General features: G+C 42.7%; 1 protein-coding gene and 1 pseudogene across 2 annotated transcripts in view; both read left to right on the top strand.

Moving 5' to 3' along the window:
- Positions 1-4,408, top strand: part of LOC139577329 (epigen-like) — a 56,368-nt gene extending 51,960 nt beyond the window's left edge. For both annotated transcript variants that reach the window (XM_071404359.1, XM_071404360.1), the window contains exon 5: positions 2,686-4,408. In XM_071404359.1, coding sequence (XP_071260460.1) covers positions 2,686-2,743 — 58 coding nt within the window. In that variant the 3' untranslated portion in view covers positions 2,744-4,408. The remainder of the gene's footprint in view (positions 1-2,685) is intronic.
- A 7,799-nt stretch (positions 4,409-12,207) lies between these two features.
- Positions 12,208-19,949, top strand: LOC139577324 (proepiregulin-like; annotated as a pseudogene).
- Positions 19,950-23,291: the final 3,342 nt, after the last annotated feature.

The following is a 23,291-nucleotide window of genomic DNA, read 5'->3' as shown; positions in this document are numbered from 1 at the left end:
AGACGCGTCATGCCCGTAGGGGGCACAAATGCACGTACGGACTCGCAGGAGGTATGTTTGTAAATTTAATTTGATCAAAGCTACTCTATGAATCCTATAGATTCCTTCTTGATGAATATGTTGTTTTCGGTATTCGTCTGTAATACTAGCCCCTTATTCATTTCATGAAATTGGGTTTAGCTGGCCAGACAGGTTCCCAATCTAACAACCTCATAACTAGATACCAAGCCATTTCAGGCTATCAATCAATTTAGAGTATCTTATCTAACTATCTTACCTGGCATGCCTGCTGGCAAGGTTTCTAGACTTATATGATATATATCTAGACTTCTAGACTTCTATATCTAGACTTCTAGACTTCTATATCTAGACTTCTATACTTCTATATCTAGACTTCTAGACTTCTATATCTAGACTTCTAGACTTCTTTATCTAGACTTCTAGACTTCTATATCTAGACTTCTAGACTTCTATACTTCTATATCTAGACTTCTAGACTTCTTTATCTAGACTTCTAGACTTCTATATCTAGACTTCTAGACTTCTATATCTAGACTTCTAGACTTCTATACTTCTATATCTAGACTTCTAGACTTATATGACATATGACCATATAGCAGTGTAACAATTGTACTAAACTCCGAAGGCATAAAAGTTATGAATAAATCAATGTGCATCATTAATTAAAATGCCAATTGAACGGGTAAATAGGTATGCATGGATCACCTGTTGACATAGAATTAGGCATCATGTCTGTTGATCTGTCTGACTCTTTTGCCACTCACTCTTTTGACTCGTCACATACGCTGCTGCTACTGTTTATCTATTCTGTTGCCTAGTCACTTTAGCCCTACCTATATCTACATATCTACCTCAATTACCTCGTAACAACCACCTACGGTTGTTACCCCCTACGGTCGATGTGACTCTGTACATCACTTCAACCCCCTACGGTCGATGTGACTCTGTACATCACTTCAACCCCCTACGGTCGATATGACTCTGTACATCACGTCCACCCCCTACGGTCGATATGACTCTGTACTTCACGTAAACCCCCTACGGTCGATGTGACTCTGTACATCACGTCCACCCCCTACGGTCGATGTGACTCTGTACATCACTTCAACCCCCTACGGTCGATATGACTCTGTACATCACTTCAACCCCCTACGGTCGATGTGACTCTGTACATCACTTCAACCCCCTACGGTCGATGTGACTCTGTACATCACGCCAACCCCCTACGGTCGATGTGACTCTGTACATCACTTCAACCCCCTACGGTCGATATGACTCTGTACATCACTTCAACCCCCTACGGTCGATATGACTCTGTACATCACGTCCACCCCCTACGGTCGATGTGACTCTGTACATCACTTCAACCCCCTACGGTCGATATGACTCTGTACATCACGTCCACCCCCTACGGTCGATATGACTCTGTACTTCACGTAAACCCCCTACGGTCGATGTGACTCTGTACATCACGTCCACCCCCTACGGTCGATGTGACTCTGTACATCACTTCAACCCCCTACGGTCGATATGACTCTGTACATCACGTCCACCCCCTACGGTCGATATGACTCTGTACTTCACGTAAACCCCCTACGGTCGATGTGACTCTGTACATCACGTCCACCCCCTACGGTCGATGTGACTCTGTACATCACGCCAACCCCCTACGGTCGATGTGACTCTGTACATCACTTCAACCCCCTACGGTCGATATGACTCTGTACATCACTTCAACCCCCTACGGTCGATATGACTCTGTACATCACGTCCACCCCCTACGGTCGATATGACTCTGTACATCACTTCAACCCCCTACGGTCGATATGACTCTGTACATCACGTCCACCCCCTACGGTCGATATGACTCTGTACTTCACGTAAACCCCCTACGGTCGATGTGACTCTGTACATCACGTCCACCCCCTACGGTCGATGTGACTCTGTACATCACTTCAACCCCCTACGGTCGATATGACTCTGTACATCACGTCCACCCCCTACGGTCGATATGACTCTGTACTTCACGTAAACCCCCTACGGTCGATGTGACTCTGTACATCACGTCCACCCCCTACGGTCGATGTGACTCTGTACTTCACGTCAACCCCCTACGGTCTATATGACTCTGTACATCACTTCATCCACCTACGGTCGATATGACTCTGTACATCACTTCAACCCCCTACGGTCGTTATGACTCTGTACATCACTTCAACCCCCTACGGTCGATATGACTCTGTACATCACTTCAACCCCCTACGGTCGATGTGACTCTGTACATCACGTCAACCCCCTACGGTCGATATGACTCTGTACATCACGTCAACCCCCTATGGACCACCTCCCATCCATCCTCATGCACTTCTCTCACCTCATAATAATAATAATATGCATGACACCCCTGACATACAGAACATAGAAATATCATGAACAGAGCTGACATAATTCCTTCCTTTAAATCAGAGAGGTATGTCTCTTCTAGACAATATGAGGACATAGAAGCAGAGCAAGTTGAGACAGAACTGTCTTTTGGAAAATGCAGAAACAAACCTCACACAGTCTCTAACATTAAAATATGTGTAAGATGTTATATTGGGATTTCTATCGTTTATCTCAATTTAAATTTTCTGTCTCGACCTCCTTTTCTCTCTCTCATTCTAGGTGTAAAAAACAGCCCCTTCTCTACAAGACCTACGGTGGCTCGGAGAACTCAGTTTGAGCCCCGTCTTCGTCATCCCCACCATCATCATCTTCATCAGCATCATAATTACCATCATCATCACCACCAACCTCGTCTTGTTTTGCTGTCCCAACAATTCCATAACCGTATATTGACCACAATGTCTTCCCATATCAAATTGAGGCTATTTATTGAAATATCTCAAATAAGTTATAATTTTGTTTTTATGTGTACCTGTATTTAATGTGTTTTTTTGGTAAGAAATGTCTTTCAAATCCGACCACTGTTGTCTGAAGATAGTGATTTTCATAAAGAAGTCAACATCACCATTACATGGGCAGGTCTACATGTTACCTCATTTAACCACCAGGTATCAGAATTACAACCGATTGAAAAGATTCCTAAAACAGCAGGGACAATATCAGTCAGTCAGGTCAGGATGAAAGGTTGGTACAAAATGGCATCATATTCCCTATAAAAGAACTCTACAGCCCCGTTTACACCTGGTGCTAACATGCGCCTGTTGGCCCTCAAAAAAATGCAACATGATTAATTTTTTTCACATGACCCTCCCCTTGTCCCGCAAAAATATGTGCTCCGCCCACCTCATAGAATTTACGACGACAAATAACAATAACGGCCCTCTGTTTATAAACGGGGTTGACGTTTATAAACACGACGTTGCCACTTAAACATGCATTTGTGGTACAGTCGTTGCAACGCAGGGCTATGAGCCAGAAGGTTGGGGGTTTTCCCGACACACCACCGACGAGCTCGCTCTCCCTGCCTGTTTCGGTAGGCCTACGTCACAACGAGCAACTAAGGGGGAAATCTGATTTTCAACATTCTGATGCCATATTTAGATTATAAAATATATGCAACAACCAATAAAGAAAGCCTGCCGGCTTTGTGCGCTTCAGTACCCAAGTCTATGGTGGTATTGAAAACGATGTAAATCTTGACAAACAGAAAATACATCCCTCCCTACCTTGTAGGCTTACACAGGATCAAAGGCTTGGCAATCTCAGAATGTCATTCAAGTTGTTGGTGTTTTTGTAACAGGTGTCTCTTTCCATTCATCAAATGGCAGAATGCACAGAACAAAGCAGCAAGGGTTGTTTTAGGGTGGAGATCTGGTTCTTCTGTTGTAGTCATGCGCAGTGTTCTTAGTTGGTCATCAATCGATAAGATAATTGGAGAAAAAAAAACATGCTTATTTTATTTCATAATATACATCATTTAAAACGGCCAAGTTCTATTCACAACGGTATTCAGTTGGTAAGAGACAGACATTCAGTAAATACTAGGAATAGATTGTCCACCATCTATGTGTTATCCAGACAGAAAAGAGAAATAGGCAATATAACATTTCGATTTAGAGCAATAAAGAAATGGAATAAATTAACTGAGCAAACCAGAAACCTTTCAATATATACATTTAAACATTATTTTAAAACGATTTAAATATAATACATAGAAATGTTGTGGGACTATAGTAGATGAAGAATCAATATTTTTTAGATTGAGTATTTATTGGGTCATTATGTTAGTATATTATGAATGTTTGTAATAGTGTGTTATATGTGAAAATGTGTTCGTATTATAAATTGTATTTGAATGTTTAAGGACTCTTGGAAGATTAGTCCAAATGGGGACTAAAAGAGATCCTAATAAAATCAAATAAAATGGCTACTGTACAGTTTGGATTGACTGATTAATTGTATTTGTCAGTAAAAAAAAAAAATGCACACACACACAACAAATACTTTTTTCAAGTGACTGGGATCGCATGATAAAGTTGTGGACATATTTCCATTGTTGACATAAATACATATACAATGACATACAGACACATTACAGAGACAGAGACACGTTACAGAGACAGAGACACATTACAGAGACAGAGACACATTACAGAGACAGAGACATTACAGAGACAGAGACACATTACAGAGACAGAGACACATTACAGAGACAGAGACACATTACAGAGACAGAGACACGTTACAGAGACAGAGACACATTACAGAGACAGAGACACATTACAGAGACAGAGACACATTACAGATACAGAGACACATTACAGAGACAGAGACACATTACAGAGACAGAGACACATTACAGAGACAGATTACAGAGACAGAGACAGAGACACATTACAGAGACAGAGACACATTACAGAGACAGAGACAGATTACAGAGACAGAGACAGAGACACGTTACAGAGACAGAGACACATTACAGAGACAGAGACACATTACAGAGACAGAGACATTACAGAGACAGAGACACATTACAGAGACAGAGACACATTACAGAGACAGAGACACATTACAGAGACAGAGACACGTTACAGAGACAGAGACACATTACAGAGACAGAGACACATTACAGAGACAGAGACACATTACAGATACAGAGACACATTACAGAGACAGAGACACATTACAGAGACAGAGACACATTACAGAGACAGAGACAGATTACAGAGACAGAGACAGAGACACATTACAGAGACAGAGACACATTACAGAGACAGAGACATTACAGAGACAGAGACACATTACAGAGACAGAGACATTACAGAGACAGAGACACGTTACAGAGACAGAGACACATTACAGAGACAGAGACACATTACAGAGACAGAGACACATTACAGAGACAGACACATTACAGAGACAGAGACACATTACAGAGACAGACACGTTACAGAGACAGAGACACATTACAGAGACAGAGACACATTACAGAGACAGAGACACATTACAGAGACAGAGACACATTACAGAGACAGAGACACATTACAGAGACAGAGACACGTTACAGAGACAGAGACACATTACAGAGACAGAGACACATTACAGAGACAGAGACATTACAGAGACAGAGACACATTACAGAGACAGAGACACATTACAGAGACAGAGACACATTACAGAGACAGAGACACATTACAGAGACAGAGACACATTACAGAGACAGAGACACATTACAGAGACAGAGACACATTACAGAGACAGAGACACATTACAGAGACAGAGACACATTACAGAGACAGAGACACATTACAGAGACAGAGACACATTACAGAGATACAGACACATTACAGAGACAGAGACATTACAGAGACAGAGACATTACAGAGACAGAGACACATTACAGAGACAGAGACACATTACAGAGACAGAGACACATTACAGAGACAGAGACACGTTACAGATACAGAGACACATTACAGAGACAGAGACACATTACAGAGACAGAGACACATTACAGAGACAGACACATTACAGAGACAGAGACACATTACAGAGACAGACACATTACAGAGACAGACACATTACAGAGATGGACACATTACAGAGATGGACACATTACAGAGATGCACAAAATACATTTCTACTGTTCACACATTAGCCAGCTTTTTACATTCTTTTTAAAAGTGGTTATGGTTGGTATGGCTTGGAGTTTCTGTGGTAGTTTGTTCCACTCAACAGCGCCGGTATCCAGTATATACACATCTGTTCTTACCAGTAAGACTCATATTTAAAAAAAAACGGTGAATATTAGAGTCTCTGGCTCTGGTAAGAAATGTTTAAAAAAGTTGGATAGGTATCTGGGGGCTGAGTCCATGCTAGTTCTGTGGACCAGACCAAGATGCATTTTTTTTCCCACAGATAGCCAGCCTAGCTGCTTAAAATGCTCGACCTCCAGATGGGTGTGAGGGGGGGGAGTTTAAGTACAATTCTTACCAGCTTGTTTTGGCTGGTAGCTTATTCTTTAGATGTTTGGGACTGCTGGTGAATCATGATGTGCAGGTATAATCAAAGTGACACTGGACTAGCACACTTGCCAGAGTCTTTAGGGTGGCTGTAGCTAAGTTTCCATACACGTGGCAACATATTTTCATGCAAATATTCTAAAATCTGCACATACAGTGAGGGAAAAAAGTATTTGATCCCCTGCTGATTTTGTACGTTTGCCCACTGACAAAGAAATGATCAGTCTATAATTTTAATGGTAGGTTTATTTGAACAGTGAGAGACAGAATATCAACAAAAAAATCCAGAAAAACGCATGTCAAAAATGTTATGAATTGATTTGCATTTTAATGAGGGAAATAAGTATTTGACCCCTCTGCAAAACATGACTTAGTACTTGGTGGCAAAACCCTTGTTGGCAATCACAGAGGTCAGACGTTTCTTGTAGTTGGCCACCAGGTTTGCACACATCTCAGGAGGGATTTTGTCCCACTCCTCTTTGCAGATCTTCTTCAAGTCATTAAGGTTTCGAGGCTGACGTTTGGCAACTCGAACCTTCAGCTCCCTCCACAGATTTTCTATGGGATTAAGGTCTGGAGACTGGCTAGGCCACTCCAGGACCTTAATGTGCTTCTTCTTGAGCCACTCCTTTGTTGCCTTGGCCGTGTGTTTTGGGTCATTGTCATGCTGGAATACCCATCCACGACCCATTTTCAATACCCTGGCTGAGGGTTTGACGGTACATTTGACGGTACATGGCCCCGTCCATCGTCCCTTTGATGCGGTGAAGTTGTCCTGTCCCTTTAGCAGAAAAACACCCCCAAAGCATAATGTTTCCACCTCCATGTTTGACGGTGGGGATGGTTTCTTGGGGTCATAGGCAGCATTCCTCCTCCTCCAAACACGGCAAGTTGGGTTGATGCCAAAGAACTCCATGTTGGTCTCATCTGACCACAACACGTTCACCCAGTTGTCCTCTGAATCATTCAGATGTTCATTGGCAAACTTCAGACGGGCATGTATATGTGCTTTCTTGAGCAGGGGGACCTTGCGGGCGCTGCAGGATTTCAGTCCTTCACGGCATAGTGTGTTACCAATTGTTTTCTTGATGACTATGGTCCCAGCTGCCTTGAGATCATTGACAAGATCCTCCTGTGTAGTTCTGGGCTGATTCCTCACCGTTCTCATGATCATTGCAACTCCACGAGGTGAGATCTTGCATGGAGCCCCAGGCTGAGGGAGATTGACAGTTCTTTTGTGTTTCTTCCATTTGCGAATAATCACAGAAACTGTTGTCACCTTCTCACCAAGCTGCTTGGCGATGGTCTTGTAGCCCATTCCAGCCTTGTGTAGGTCTACAATCTTGTCCCTGACATCCTTGGAGAGCTCTTTGGTCTTGGCCATGGTGGAGAGTTTGGAATCTGATTGATTGATTGCTTCTGTGGACAGGTATCTTTTATACAGGTAAGAAACTGAGATTAGGAGCACTCCTTTTAAGAGTGTGCTCCTAATCTCCGTTCGTTACCTGTATGAAAGACACCTGGGAGCCAGAAATCTTTTTGATTGAGAAGGGGTCAAATACTTATTTCCCTCATTAAAATGCAAATCAATTTATAACATTTTTGACATGCATTTTTCTGGATATTTTTGTTGTTATTCTGTCTCTCACTGTTCAAATAAACCTACCATTAAAATTATAGACTGATAATTTCTTTGTCAGTGGGCAAACGTACAAAATCAGCAGGGGATCAAATACTTTTTTCCCTCACTGTATGCACATTTTCCCATCAGAGGGAGTTTAATTTTGAAGGCATTTGCAACAAAAAAAAAATGTCTAAATAACTGTTTTTCGCTTTGTCATTATTTTGTATTGTGTGTAGACTGATGAGGAAAATTACAACATTTAATCCATTTCAGAATAAGTCTGTAATGTAAAAAAGTGAAAGGGGTTTGAATTACTTTCCGAATGCACTGTAGAACAAATGACCCAGATGTTTCACCGGAAGTATAAATGTCAAGCATCTGGTTGGAGTTTCCTGTCCCCGCCAAATATGGTGGGGACAGGAAGCTCAGTGGCTGGCAGGGGGAGAGTTTGGAGCGAGATGGAACATTCTGAAGAAGTTCTCATGAACCATTTGACCACTCAATACACTTTTCTTTTCTCAAAACTAAAATATTTAGAGTGGACTCCCTTTGCCAAAGTTTAAAAATATATATATAAAAAAAAGAAGCAATGTTTAGGAGGGCAAGCAGGGTTGCTATGTCCACGGTTTTCAACTACTCTGAAAAATGATGTCGATGGCATTTTCAGAAGCTGACGATTATACTGTCAGGATCTGTAAAGTACTTTGTAGGTACACTATAATTACAAAGTAACTTCACCCCTCAAGACACACTTCATTTGAACTAGATACATCCTGTGTAACAACTAGTAATTTCATTGTACTCGTGCAAATATTACATGTACTCTATTGAGTACTAGTGTGTTTATTGTCCCCACTTGGATGTACTTAGGCAAACATTACATGCTTTGAAATAGCGTTTTATTCCTTGTCATGACAGGTTATAGTGGATCACAGTTCTACAGAGAGGGGGAGAGGTATAGAGGGATTGATGGGGGGGGGGGGGGGTTCTGACCTCACGCCCATCGTAAATTACAAAGCAGCAGCCCAACTCCTTTCTGTTCTCTAACGTGAGAGACCGGAATGTCTGTGTGCCTTAGGAAGAGTTTACAGCCCAACTCCCTTCTGTTCTCTAACGTGAGAGACTGGAATGTCTGTGTGCCTTAGGAAGAGTTTACAGCCCAACTCCCTTCTGTTCTCTGACGTGAGAGACCGGAATGTCTGTGTGCCTTAGGAAGAGTTTACAGCCCAACTCCCTTCTGTTCTCTAACGTGAGAGACCGGAATGTCTGTGTGCCTTAGGAAGAGTTTACAGCCCAACTCCCTTCTGTTCTCTAACGTGAGAGACCGGAATGTCTGTGTGCCTTAGGAAGAGTTTACAGCCCAACTCCTTTCTGTTCTCTAACGTGAGAGACCGGAATGTCTGTGTGCCTTAGGAAGAGTTTACAGCCCAACTCCCTTCTGTTCTCTAACGTGAGAGACTGGAATGTCTGTGTGCCTTAGGAAGAGTTTACAGCCCAAAACTACAGAACAACCCGCGCACCCACAAGGGATCCAAACCTTTTTCACAGTTCTAAATCCATTGAATGCAGTTGAGAAGAAGCGAAAACAAATAAGTTGGTGAATTTAGTGGAAATCTGCCCCTTTGTAACAAGCATGGTAACAAGCATTCATTGTTAGACTTCTGTAATTACAGACCACAATTACTACCAGTTACATATTGTAACTATAATACACGTCCTTTTAAGGGGTCCTTATTACAGTGTAATTACATAATTACACTGTAATAAGGACCCCTTAAAAGGACGTGTTAACAGAAAACTTCTAAAAGATTTGACTGCTAAGTGGTAGCCCCTGTTTTCCTGCATTCTTGTTTTCTATAAGTAGTCTGGTGGTTTGTTGGGGAGAAGAACATCAAGAAAAGATTTGCTAGCTAGCTAGCTAACGTTAGCTAACGGACTAATTTTAGCTCGCTAACATTATCGCTCTGGCTAATCCTCCATGGACATGGTAAGTTTTAATTTTGACCTGTTGTAGCCATTGGTTGTAGCTAGCCAGCTAACGTTGTGACATTTTGATATCTGTTTAGTGAATGACAGTAAATGTGTGTATGAGAGAGAGAGAGTGTGTGTGTGACATTGTAAGCAAGCCTAATTCTTGAAACGTGTACCCCCCCAATATGGATGTGAAATGTTTGATTCATCAGGGATCCTTGAATGTTTGTTTTTGTGTTCTGTTCGATACTCTTATCTTCAATGTGTATTGATTCCTAATAGCCAGCTTTGTAAGAGCTAGGTTTGTACTAGCCATGCTGATGATCATTAATGTTTTTTCTCTGCATCTGGTCTCACTGAGACTGGATTCCCCTGGAGATATGCTATTCAACCTCCCATGACTGCTTAATCTTACACTCTCAGAAAAAAAGGTGCTACAGTATCTAGAACCTAAAAAGGTTCATTGGCTGTCCAAATAGGAGAACCCTTTGAAGAATCCACTTTGGTTCCATGTAGAACCCTTTTTGGTTCCAAGTAGAACCCTTTTTGTTCCAAGTAGAACCCTTTTTGGTTCCATGTAGAACCCTGTTTGGTTCCATGTAGAACCCTTTCCACAGAGGGTTGGTTCTTTGGGACGGCCAAAGAACCAGTCTCAGTGTGCAAAACCTGGTTGAAAAGACATCAATACGATATATTTTTATGCCGTATTATTCTGGTCGCAAACTAAGTGAAAAATGAAGGGTACATATTGGAGGGTACACAGTTCATGAATTAGGCTAGCTTACAATGTCTCTCACACACACACACTGCCATTTGGGACTCATCCAAAATCAAAGGCTTTGGGGCAGTTGGATGTTAAACAGTAGGCTATAGAGATTTCAATCAAATACTTTAAAACCCCTGTAGGTCTAAGCCCTTAGATAACAATAACTACTAATCTAACATATGTCATTGTTTTAAGATGGTCATTAAATGTATAATTTAGCATTTAGAATTTTAGTCTCCATATGGGTCTAAAAAAAATATATGGGGGGGCGAAAATTTTATTTGGCCTTTACTGCTATAGCCCATAGAAACACATTGAATAACACATTCAGAAAAGGCAAAACAGACCGTCAAAAAAATTAATCATAAGGAACAAGATTTTGAAGTGTCTGTCCCTTATCTGAGATATACAAGAAAACTCAGGGGGGGAAAAGACCCATGTTTTGTCACGTTGTTTTTGGCTCATTTTACCCCCTATTCAGACTGTTTGCAATTTGTACATCCGGGTCCTGAGTTACATTCAGATGACTTGCCGTGTAGAGCAGATCAACGAACACCGTCACGTTCGTATCCCCTTTTGTTATGGGTAACGTATTAGTTTGTAGCTCCCAAGGTTTGATCTGGGCAGTCGATTTTTGTGAAAAGACCTCTTCTGAAATCAGGATTTCTGCTACAAAGCGTTCAGACGACTGCCATAAATCGTATGGATGTTATAGAGCCAAACAATCGACTTTCGCTCTTGTGAGTCTCCCCTTTCGATATTGGTGAAATATACGTTTGTAGCTCACACGGTTTAACAGACGTTTTCTTGTCCGGATCCTCTCACGTGTAGAAAAAAGTATGCTTTCACAAGCCCCGTGTTATGGAAAAGGTGCAAACTTTATAACGGCTGATAGAGGGGATTGAATGGCAGCCAGTTCAACAAAGGGTTAATAATCTCTAGCATAAACACACAGGGAGCTATTCAAGATGACAGTCGACTTTAGGTGGATTTATTAATAAGCCTATGATCTCACCCAAATGGACAATAAAGATTCTACATCTTCTATCGTAACACCTGATTCCCAGACCAAACCTTGTAATCAACATACCACAATAATCCGTATTTGACAGTTCTTTGGAAATTAAAAGGACCTTTGAATGGCAGGTTTGGCATTTAGAGCGTTTGATCTTAGTTTTAGTGCCCTCTTTACCGTAAATGATGCTCCGTGGAGGTCTAGGCCAATAAAACCTTTTGTAAAAGGTCTATGAATAACAGCAAAGCAGGTTGTACATGATGGCTGTCCACACCCTGTATTAAACCAAACCCTGATTGTTTACCGTGTCTTTTCATCTGGAAGAGCAAAGGCCTAATGTGGTTGCTCGTCTGGTTTTGAGCCCGTAGGCTAATACGAGACAACCTTCACGGTAATACATCTATTTGACAGGTCGGAAATGCCTGTAGTCCACCACGATAGGTGCATACCTGTCTACCCGCAGATAGGGTTTCCTGCATGACCCACTTAAAAGCGTCCCATCCTCGCTGCTGCGGTCTCTCTCCATCTCCGTCCGCTAAAGAGCAATGAGGAACCCACAATCGTCCATCCTGCTGTCATTTCTCGGTGAGTTAATGGCATCAGTTTAATTTTTTTATTAAGTCACATTTAGTCTTAGATAAATGGACAAGTATAAGCAACTGTGTAAAAGTATAATGTAATTTGGAGAGGCGCGAAATTTAGCCATTACGCGCGTCAGAAAACAAATTGCTTCAGCCTATGAGATTGAATGTCCACTGTCGACGCACTGTTTAAATGACTTGTTTTTAGAAAAGGATAGATATAGAGAAATATTCACAGCGTCAATTGACATCGTCCATTTTTTTTTTTAAGGTGTGAAAAGTTAAATAGCCTAATACTCTAATCCTGTAAGAATGTGATGTATGCTAATACATTGCTTTGCGACATGGCTGTATAGAGTCCTAGACGCCATAGGGGACTACATCACGTCTCAGGGCATGGTGTACTGTATAGTGATTGTGCTTCCTCATACCTAGGGCTTCTCTGAGACATTCCTGTCTCAAATGGAACTATGGGGATGGACTGGCTGCATAAATGATACATACAAGAAGGCGTGTGCATCCAGACTATTACATTAAACACGCTCATTCCTTTTAACCCAATGTGACTTCCGATGACTATTTCTACCTGACATTATGAATGAATGAAATGTAATGTAATGTTCTTGTCAAATCGCCAGTTGGCAACACATCCCTTATGGGATTAATTTACACATTAACAAACATTGCAATAATTCATTGATTTAAATATTTTATTTATTTATTTATATTTCTTCCGGTGTTCTCTGCTCATAACAACCTACCCACTGGGCACCGACGTCAAATCAATGTCTATTCCACGTTGGTTCAACCGTATTTTCATTTATATGATGTGGAAACAACGTTGATTAAACCATTGTGTGACAAGTGGGTATTATCATAATGCCTCTGTTTTTATTGGCCTCATCAACTCAGCTGTTTGAAAAATATGTTGGCTGCCATGGTCACAGGGAGAGCAGAGAAATATTTACCTGTCGATTGTTTTGGCTACTGTGGTACTGTATTTTGTTACCTGGTTACAATACTTTCTCATTGTCTATCTGGCTGTCTGACGAAGGCATATTCTATTCTTGTTGCAGGTTGACGTTTATAGTCATGAGTCTTGCCCTTGAGGCAGAACTGAGCATTTTCCGCTAGATGGGCCAGCTGCAAAGTCAAAATTGTCTACAGTACCAGTCAAAAGTTTGGACACACCTAGTCATTCAAGGGTTTTTCTTTATTTTTACTATTTTCTACATTGTAGAATAATAGTAAAGACATCAAAACTATGGAATCATGTAGTACTGTAAAAACAAATCAAAATATATTTTAGATTCTTCTTTGCCTTGATGACAACTTTGCACACTCTTGGCATTCTCTCAACCAGCTTAACCTGGAATGCTTTTCCAACAGTCTTGAAGGAGTTCCCACATGCTGAGCACTGTGTTGGCTGCTTTTCCTTCACTCTGCGGTCCAACTCATCCAAAACCATCTCAATTGGGTTGAGGTCGGGGGATTGTGGAGGCCAGGTCATATGATGCAGCACTCCATCACTCTCCTTCTTGGTCAAATAGCCCTTACACAGCCTGGAGGTGTGTTGGGTCATTGTCCTGTTGAAAAACCAATGATAGTCCCACTAAGCGCAAGCCAGATGGGATGGCATATCACTGCAGAATGCTGTGGTAGCCATGCTGGTTAAGTGTGCCTTGAAATCTAAATAAATCACAGACAGTGTCACCAGAAAAGCACCATCACACCTCCTCCTCCACGGTGGGAACCACACATACAGAGATCATCCGTTCTCCTTTGCGTCTCACAAAGACACAGCGGTTGGAACCAAAAATCTCAAATTTGGACTCCTCAGAACAAAGGACAGATTTCCACTTGTCTAATGTTCATTGCTCGTGTTTCTTGGCCCAAGAAAGTGTCTTCTTATTGGTGTCCTTTAGTAGTGGTTTCTTTGCAGCAATTCGACCATGAAGGCCTGATTCACGCAGTCTCCTCTGAACAGTTGATTTTAAGATGTGTCTGTTACTTAAACTCTGAAGCATTTATTTTGGCTCCAATTTCTGAGGCTGGTAACTCTAATGAACTTATCCTCTACAGCAGAGGTAACTCTGAGTCTTCCTTTCCTGTGGTGGTCCTCATGAGAGAGAGTTTCATCATATGTTTTTTTTAATGGTTTTTGCGACTGCACTTGAAGAAACTTTCAAAGTTCTTGAAATATTCCGCATTGACTGGCCTTCATGTCTTAAAGTAATGGTGGACTGTCGTTTCTCTTTGCTTATTTGAGCTGTTCTTGCCATAATATAGACTTGGTCTTTTTCCAAATAGGTCTATCTTCTGTATACCACCCCTCCTTAAGAAGGAAAGAAATTCCACAAATTAACTTTTTAACTAGGCACACCTGTTAATTGAAATGCATTCCAGGTGACTATCTCATGAAGCTGGTTGAGAGAATGCCAAGAGTGTGCAAAGCTGTCAAGGCAAACGGTGGCTACTTTGAAGAATCTCAAATATGAAATCTATTTTGATTTGTTTAACACTTTCTTTTGGTTACTACATGATTCCATATGTGTTATTTCATAGTTTTGATGTCTTCACTATTATTCTACAATGTAGAATATAGTAAAAAATAAAGAAAAACCCTGGAAAGAGTAGGTGTGTCCAACTTTGGACAGGTACTGTATATCTAGGGCAGGGCTGGCCAACCCTCTTCCTGGAGATCTATTGTCCTGTAGGTTTTCAGTCTAACTCTAAATTTAGCAGATCTCGTTCAGTTAGTTTTAAGGTCTTTGTTGAGCAGCTAATTAGTAGAATCGGGTGTGTTAAATTAGGGTTGGACTGAAAACCCACATAACGGTAGATCTACAGGAAGCGGGTTGGACAGCCCTGATCTAGGGTGTCACACTGCCCAGAGTGGGTGGGGGGAAAAAATGTGCTTTTGTTGTTGAAATTTCACTTCCTTATGTTATAAAATACATTTTACTGAGACAAATATGATTCTTCATGTTCTGAATCGTTCAGTATGGTCTTTCTCTAACAACATAGTCTGTATTCGTAACCTTATACATCCCATAATAAGCACCGAGCTCTGTAAAACCCTGAACAACAATATAAAGTCAACATGCAACAATTTCTAAGATTTTACAGAGTTACAGTTCATATCAGGAAATCGGTCAATTTAAATAGATTCATTAGGTCCTAATCTATGGATTTCACATGACTGAATTTCACATGACTGGGAATACAGATATCCATCTGTTGATCACAGATACCTTTAAAAATCAAATAGGGTCATGGACCAGAGAACCAGTCAGTATCTGTCAGTATGAGCATTTTTCCTCATGCAGCGCGACACATCTCCTTTGCATAGAGTTGATCAGGCTGTTGATTATGGGATGTTGTCCCACTCCTCTTCAATGACTGTGCGAAGTTGCTGGATATTGGCGCAAACTGGAAAACGCTGTCGCTCCAGAGCATCCCAACCGTTGATTTCTGGTGAGTATGCAGGCCGTGGAAGAACTGGGATATTTTCAGCTTCCAGGAAATGTGTACAGATCCTTGTGACATGGGGACGTGCATTATCATGAGGTGAGGTGAGGTGGTGGATGAATGGCACGACAATGGACCTCGTCACGGTGTCTCTGTGCAGTAAAATTGCTAAGATGCAACCGTGTTCGTTGTCTGTAACTCATGCCTGCCCCATACCATAACCCCACCACCACCATGGGGCACTCTGTTCACAACGTTGACATCAATCAACCGTTCGCCCACACAACGGCGTACACGGGGCCTGCGGTTGTGAGGCCGGTTGAACGTATTGCCAAATTCTCTAAAATAAGGTTGGAGACGGCTTATGGTAGAGAAATGAACATTCAATTCTCTGGCAACATCTCCGCTGTACATTCCTGCAGTCAGCATGTCAATTGCACGCTTCCTCAAAACTTGAGACATCTGTGGCATTGTGTTGTGTGACATAACTGCACATTTTAGTGGCCTTTTTAGTGGCCCCAGCACAAGGTGCACCTGTGTAATGATCATGCCGTTTAATCAGCTTCTGAATTATGCCACATCTGTCAGGTGGGTGGATGCTCACTAACAGGGATGTAAACAAATTTGTGCACAAAATTCGAGAGAAAATCACGTTTTGTGCGTAATGGAACATTTCTGGGATCTTTTATTTCAGCTCATGAAACATGGGACCAGCACTTTACATGTTTGTTTTTTTATTCAGTGTAGTTGATGAACTACGTGTCATGTCTCCCAAATCTATCTTAACTCTATTGTTTTATGTCCTCCGGATTTGAGAAGAAAGATGACGAGTTCAATGGATTCAGATTTTTTTAATAATAATTTTTCTTACAGGAGTATATACCCAATTTAATGTCTTTACCCATTTTTGTCAAATTATGCGTTTCCAATCAAATGCGTTTTTGATTGGACGCCCTACCATATCGTAAAAATGTATGAAATCAGAAATGTATGGTTAGGCATTCGGGTTGGCAATGTGGTTAAGGTTAGATTTCAAATCAGATTTTGTGGCAGTGCCAGCTAGTGACCAATCTACAGAGATGCCTTCAGTACATGAGTCATCCCAATAAATGCCAACCTGCATTTTTTGGTGCCTTGGGGATGGAGACGTAAACCTTGCATCATTAAGCCATGTCTCAGGAATGTGGCGTTGACAAACCGAGCCATGTCGGGGTAGCCACTCTACCATTCTGTTTAGATATCTTGTCATGCTAAACATGACCATTTCATCAGGAGTTGGCAAGAGGGCAGAAATAGACTGGCATCCATGCTTACGCCCGGGCCCTTTTTTGGCAACACAATAACCCCGTCTGCTTGGCATAGACTGGCAGTGCTCAGCATGCCAAGCTCCATGTGCCAGGCACGTTCACAACATCAACTGTTCTCCTCCGTCATGTGGATAGAATGACATAGGCTGGGCACAGTAACGGTCATTGCCAGGCCATCATTGTAAATAAGTTCTTTAATTGGCCTGCCTGGTAAAATAAAACATTTTAATTAAACTCAATCCGTTAAGAGTTTCAGGATGACATGCAATCAAGTAGAGATCAGACAACTGCCATGGCCCGGGGGGTGATGTGAAGGATGGAGGGTACAAGTGCCATGGCCCGTGGAGTGATGTGAAGGATGGAAGGGTACAAGTGCCATGACCCGTGGAGTGATGTGAAGGATGGAGGGTACAAGTGCCATGGCCTGTGGAGTGATGTGAAGGATGGAGGGTACAAGTGCCATGGCCTGTGGAGTGATGTGAAGGATGGAGGGTACAAGTGCCATGGCCCGGGGGGTGATGTGAAGGATGGAGGGTACAAGTGCCATGGCCCGTGGGGTGATGTGAAGGATGGAGGGTACAAGTGCCATGGCCCGGGGAGTGATGTGAAGGATGGAGGGTACAAGTGCCATGGCCCGGGGAGTGATGTGAAGGATGGAGGGTACAAGTGCCATGGCCTGTGGAGTGATGTGAAGGATGGAGGGTACAACTACCATGGCCTGTGGAGTGATGTGAAGGATGGAGGGTACAAGTGCCATGGCCTGTGGAGTGATGTGAAGGATGGAGGGTACAACTACCATGGCCCATGGGGTGATGTGAAGGATGGAGGGTACAAGTGCCATGGCCTGTGGAGTGATGTGAAGGATGGAGGGTACAAGTGCCATGGCCTGTGGAGTGATGTGAAGGATGGAAGGGTACAAGTGCCATGGCCTGTGGAGTGATGTGAAGGATGGAGGGTACAAGTGCCATGGCCCGGGGGGTGATGTGAAGGATGGAGGGTACAAGTGCCATGGCCCGGGGGGTGATGTGAAGGATGGAGGGTACAACTGCTTTGCTAAAAGGGTATATTTTGTTTGTTCTCTCTCTCTCTTTGACACACAGGTCTGTTATTGATCTGGCCTGATGTACATACTACAGATGTCCTCTCCTCCACACAGCCAGCCCCAACCAGCCCCCGGTCCTCCCACCGTGAGACAGGAACAACAGCAGGTAGACCCTCTTCCTGGACTGGTTCTACTGACTGACATAGTATTATTTATTTTGAACTATCTAAATATATGGCTGATTTGGTTGGTTATTGGTGTTTTTATCCAGACCAGGAGCAGTCCCGTCCTCACATGGATAAGGTGATGAGCCAGAAATGTGACTCCAATCTAGAGAGCTACTGTCTCAACGGAGAATGTCTCCTACTGCTGGATCTCAACGAACACCACTGCAAGTAAGATAAATAAATATATATAGGATTTATTGTCACATACACAGAAAGGTGTAGTTTACCTGGTGTGTGTTTTGTGATACAGCACTGTAATGTGTGTGTGTGTGGGGGGGGTGCTCTGTAATGGGATGGAGTGTGTGTGTGTGTGTGTGTGTGTGTGTGTGTGTGTGTGTGTGTGTGTGTGTGTGTGTGTGTGTGTGTGTGTGTGTGTGTGTGTGTGTGTGTGTGTGTGTGTGTGTGTGTGTGTGTGTGTGTGTGTGTGTGTGTGTGACTCATGTCCTTCTCTCTCCAGGTGTGAGAGGGGTTACTACGGGCCCAGGTGTGCTCACCTGGAGATGGTGTTTCAGCCAATGAAAGAAGAGCATGTCATCCTGATGGTGGTATGTGGGGGCCTTCTGTTTATAGGCATCGCTGGAGTCTTCTACTTCTTCTGCCGATGGTGAGAGACAGAGGGGGAGAGAGAGAGAGCATGCATCTGTGTCAGAGGAAGCTAGTGGGAGGAGCTAGAGGATGGCTCATTGTAATGGCTGAAATGGAACGTTTTCAAACATATGGAACATGTTTGACTCCGTTCCGATGATTCTGTTCCAATGATTCCGTTCCAGCCATTACAATGAGCCCACCCTCCTATAGCTCCTCCCACCAGCCTCGTGTGTCTGTTTGTATCTGTGTGTGTGTCTGTTTGTATCTGTGTGTGTGTCTGTTTGTATCTGTGTCTGTTTGTATCTGTGTGTGTGTCTGTTTGTATCTGTGTGTCTGTTTGTATCTGTATGTAATTGCTGCTCCTACTGTTCCAGGTACAAGAGAAATAGATGTCCACCGCAACAGAAACAGCAGACGTACCAGGAGGTGCAGATGGCGTGATGTGTGTTTGACAGCGGCTATTAGGTCAATCATTATGTTACATAACATACTGTAGTTCTTTTACTTACCAGGGTTACGTTCATTAGGGCACGCAACGGAAAACATTTTAAAACGTTTTGTAACGGATAATGTTTCACTCAGTTTTCTTCCGTGCTGTGCCTACTGAACACAACTCCAGCATTTCTACTGTGTGTCTCAAACTGAAAATGTATTTTTGTCAGGAGTAAGTTTTGCATGGCTGTAAAGACGATTTCTGTCTCCTTCATGTTAGAATGGCTTACTATCATGTTTGGTATCATGTTTGATATCATGTTTGATCCAGTTTTTGGCCATATTGAACTTTATATGCAGTATTTTAAATTATACAAATATTTGTTAGTTTTTTTCTTATTTATAAAATTTCTAATAAAACTTGTCCTTTCTTTGTAGTTGTGTCTTTAGGCCATCTGACTCTCATCCTTGGTTCCTTAGCTCTGAACATACACACCTACAACCAGGGCTCTAAAGTGTAACCAAATGCAGCCACATATTTAGCTTCTGTGACTTGGGAGTTTTTATTTTGGGAGCAGCGGTGCCTTTATAAAAAAATAAAAATCCATACAAAATGTCTGTTTTTCAGAGCTAGAGAGAATGGCGGAAGTGGATGCTGAGTTTTAATATGATGGTAATAGCAAAGATGAGAATGAAGGTGATGAGAATACTGGATGGACTACAGTCACTAAGGGATGGCTAAAGATAGCTAGCGTCACAGTTAAAACAGTGTCTAGTAAGCCTACTGCTCATGACTCAACTACTTCACAGTTTGTAGTAGGAGTGCTGCTTGATGTACCTGGCAGAGACAATTGATGTTGCCAAGATGGTGAAGAAAGTGATGGCTACAGGATCAAGGAGAGAGAGCGGACTGCCTTGTGCCTCACCAGAATCAAGGAGAGAGAGAGGTGACTGCCTTGTGCCTCACCAGAATCAAGGAGAGAGAGGTGACTGCCTTGTGCCTCACCAGGATCCAGGAGAGAGAGGTGACTGCCTTGTGCCTCACCAGGATCCAGGAGAGAGAGGTGACTGCCTTGTGCCTCACCAGAATCAAGGGGAGAGAGGTGACTGCCTTGTGCCTCACCAGAATCAAGGAGAGAGAGAGGTGACTGCCTTGTGCCTCACCAGGATCCAGGAGAGAGAGAGGTAACTGCAGGGCACCAATCACCGGGGTGATTTCTGGAGTTTCTGTGGAAGTTGGGGCTAAGAAGATCAAGATGAAAATTCCTGGAGTAGTTGGAGCTTGACTATTGATGCGTGTGTTCAATGGAAAGAAGATAGAGTATGTCTCTGTTACTGTTTTTTTTCTTCCCGCGTGCTTAACTCTGGTTGGAATCCCCCCCCGCCCCCGTCTGAAAAGTTAAGCTCTGTTATGAAATCCTAGAAGTCTGATGTGATGAAATCCTAACTCAACACTTCAGAGTAAGCAAATATTCTCCACATTCCACTACTACAGGAATGTACACAAGAAAAAATGGCAGACGTAAAAACCTTGCTTGGGTGAAATATTTATGAGAATACGAGGGTCAGATGTGTTCTATATCTTGTCACCACTACTTCTTTCCCCATTCTCTTTTGGACTAGGCCAGGAGGTGCTGATTCTGCAGGTACCAGATCACGTTCGGACCTGGACCCAAATGTGGAAGCTATGCCGTCCTTTAGGGGCAACGTGAGCGCCTGTTATCTTCTAACAGGCTTGCTATTTGCGTTGTGGATGGGGTTTAAAGGTGGGGGGGTTTAAAGCCGCAAACTCAGACTCAGAAGGTTGCGTGTTTTTTGTTGTTGTTTTAAGCCTTAATCCAAACCTTAACCCTTAACCATACAGAACGAATGCATAGACTTAAGCCTAACCCTTAACCATACAGAATGAATGCATAGACTTAAGCCTAACCCTTAACCACACAGAATTAATGCATAGACTTAAGCCTAACCCTTAACCATACAGAATTAATGCATAGACTTAAGCCTAACCCTTAACCATACAGAATGAATGCATAGACTTACATTTTAGTTTCCCTTTTTGCAGCTTTTGACTGACAGCTAAGATTCGGCAACACATGGCATAACTTCAACGTCAAGCCGTGGCTTAATTCAGTTGCTCCGGTTAAGACACGGGTTAGCGCTTTATTTGGAGATTCGGTTGATTACTGTACATGGAAGTGTGCACAGACACACACACACACACACGCACGCACGCACGCACGCACGCACGCACGCACGCACGCACGCACGCACGCACGCACGCACGCACGCACGCACGCACGCACGCACGCACGCACGCACGCACGCACGCACGCACACACACACACACACACACACACACACACACACACACACACACACACACACACACACACACACACACACACACACTTCCTCCTCATTACATTGTACAGAGGTAATGACCTGTACTAAATGGCTCGTTAGACAAAACACACCATGTTAATGAGTGAACATTAACTCACATAATCATTAGTTCACACACACACACACACACACGTACATACCTCTGGACGGGTGAACCTGGATTTCAACACACATTACTAAAAGTTAGATTTTTTTTTAAAGTCAAAGGATTTGCAGTTGAACAGTTACTGTTGTTGAGTCATTGTTATGCTAATGTATGCTTATTTTATAAGTTATAGTTGATTTAAAGGGTAAATAATTTGAATTTAGGATAGCCTGAGCATGTGAAAGTTGTTTTGGTGTATCTAGCTTGAACGGTTTGTTACGTTTTCCCCCAAAATAAAATTTCAGGTATGGTTCTGAAAGACACTCACAGGGGGGGTGTCCACTGAATGTTGCTTAGCAACAAGAAAGTGTGTTCCAAATGACACCCACCATGAGTCCACTGAATGTTGCTTAGCAACAAGAAAGTGTGTTCCAAATGACACCCACCATGAGTCCACTGAATGTTGCTTAGCAACAAGAAAGTGTGTTCCAAATGACACCCACCATGAGTCCACTGAATGTTGCTTAGCAACAAGAAAGTGTGTTCCAAATGACACCCACCACGAGTCCACTGAATGTTGCTAAGCAACAAGAAAGTGTGTTCCAAATGACACCCACCACGAGTCCACTGAATGTTGCTTAGCAACAAGAAAGTGGGTTCCAAATGACACCCACCGTGAGTGCCTACTAAATTTACCTCAGACAAGGCACACAAAAACAAAGACCCACACCAACGTATGATATGGAGGAAAAATAAGTGGAGCAAACCAAACCAAACAAGGGGGAGATACAAGACAGAAAGTTTTGGTTTATCAACTTTAAAAAGCAGCGCTATCAACATCTCTCATACCAACTGGAGCACTGGGCCAGCAGCTCTTAAATATCACCTGTGAAACACCTTCTGACTAGAGAGATGACAAGCCAGCACGGGGACAACACATACTGACTAACGAGATGACAAGCCAGCACGGGGACAACACATACTGACTAACGAGATGACAAGCCAGCACGGGGACAACACATACTGACTAACGAGATGACAAGCCAGCACGGGGACAACACATACTGACTAACGAGATGACAAGCCAGCACGGGGACAACACATACTGACTAACGAGATGACAAGCCAGCACGGGGACAACACATACTGACTAACGAGATGACAAGCCAGCACGGGGACAACACATACTGACTAACGAGATGACAAGCCAGCACGGGGACAACACATACTGACTAACGAGGTGACAAGCCAGCACGGGGACAACACATACTGACTAACGAGATGACAA

The sequence above is a fragment of the Salvelinus alpinus genome, chromosome 5, assembly GCF_045679555.1.
Source record: "Salvelinus alpinus chromosome 5, SLU_Salpinus.1, whole genome shotgun sequence".
In the NCBI taxonomy this organism is placed as follows: domain Eukaryota; kingdom Metazoa; phylum Chordata; class Actinopteri; order Salmoniformes; family Salmonidae; genus Salvelinus; species Salvelinus alpinus.
This window is presented reverse-complemented; position numbering and strand designations above follow the sequence as displayed.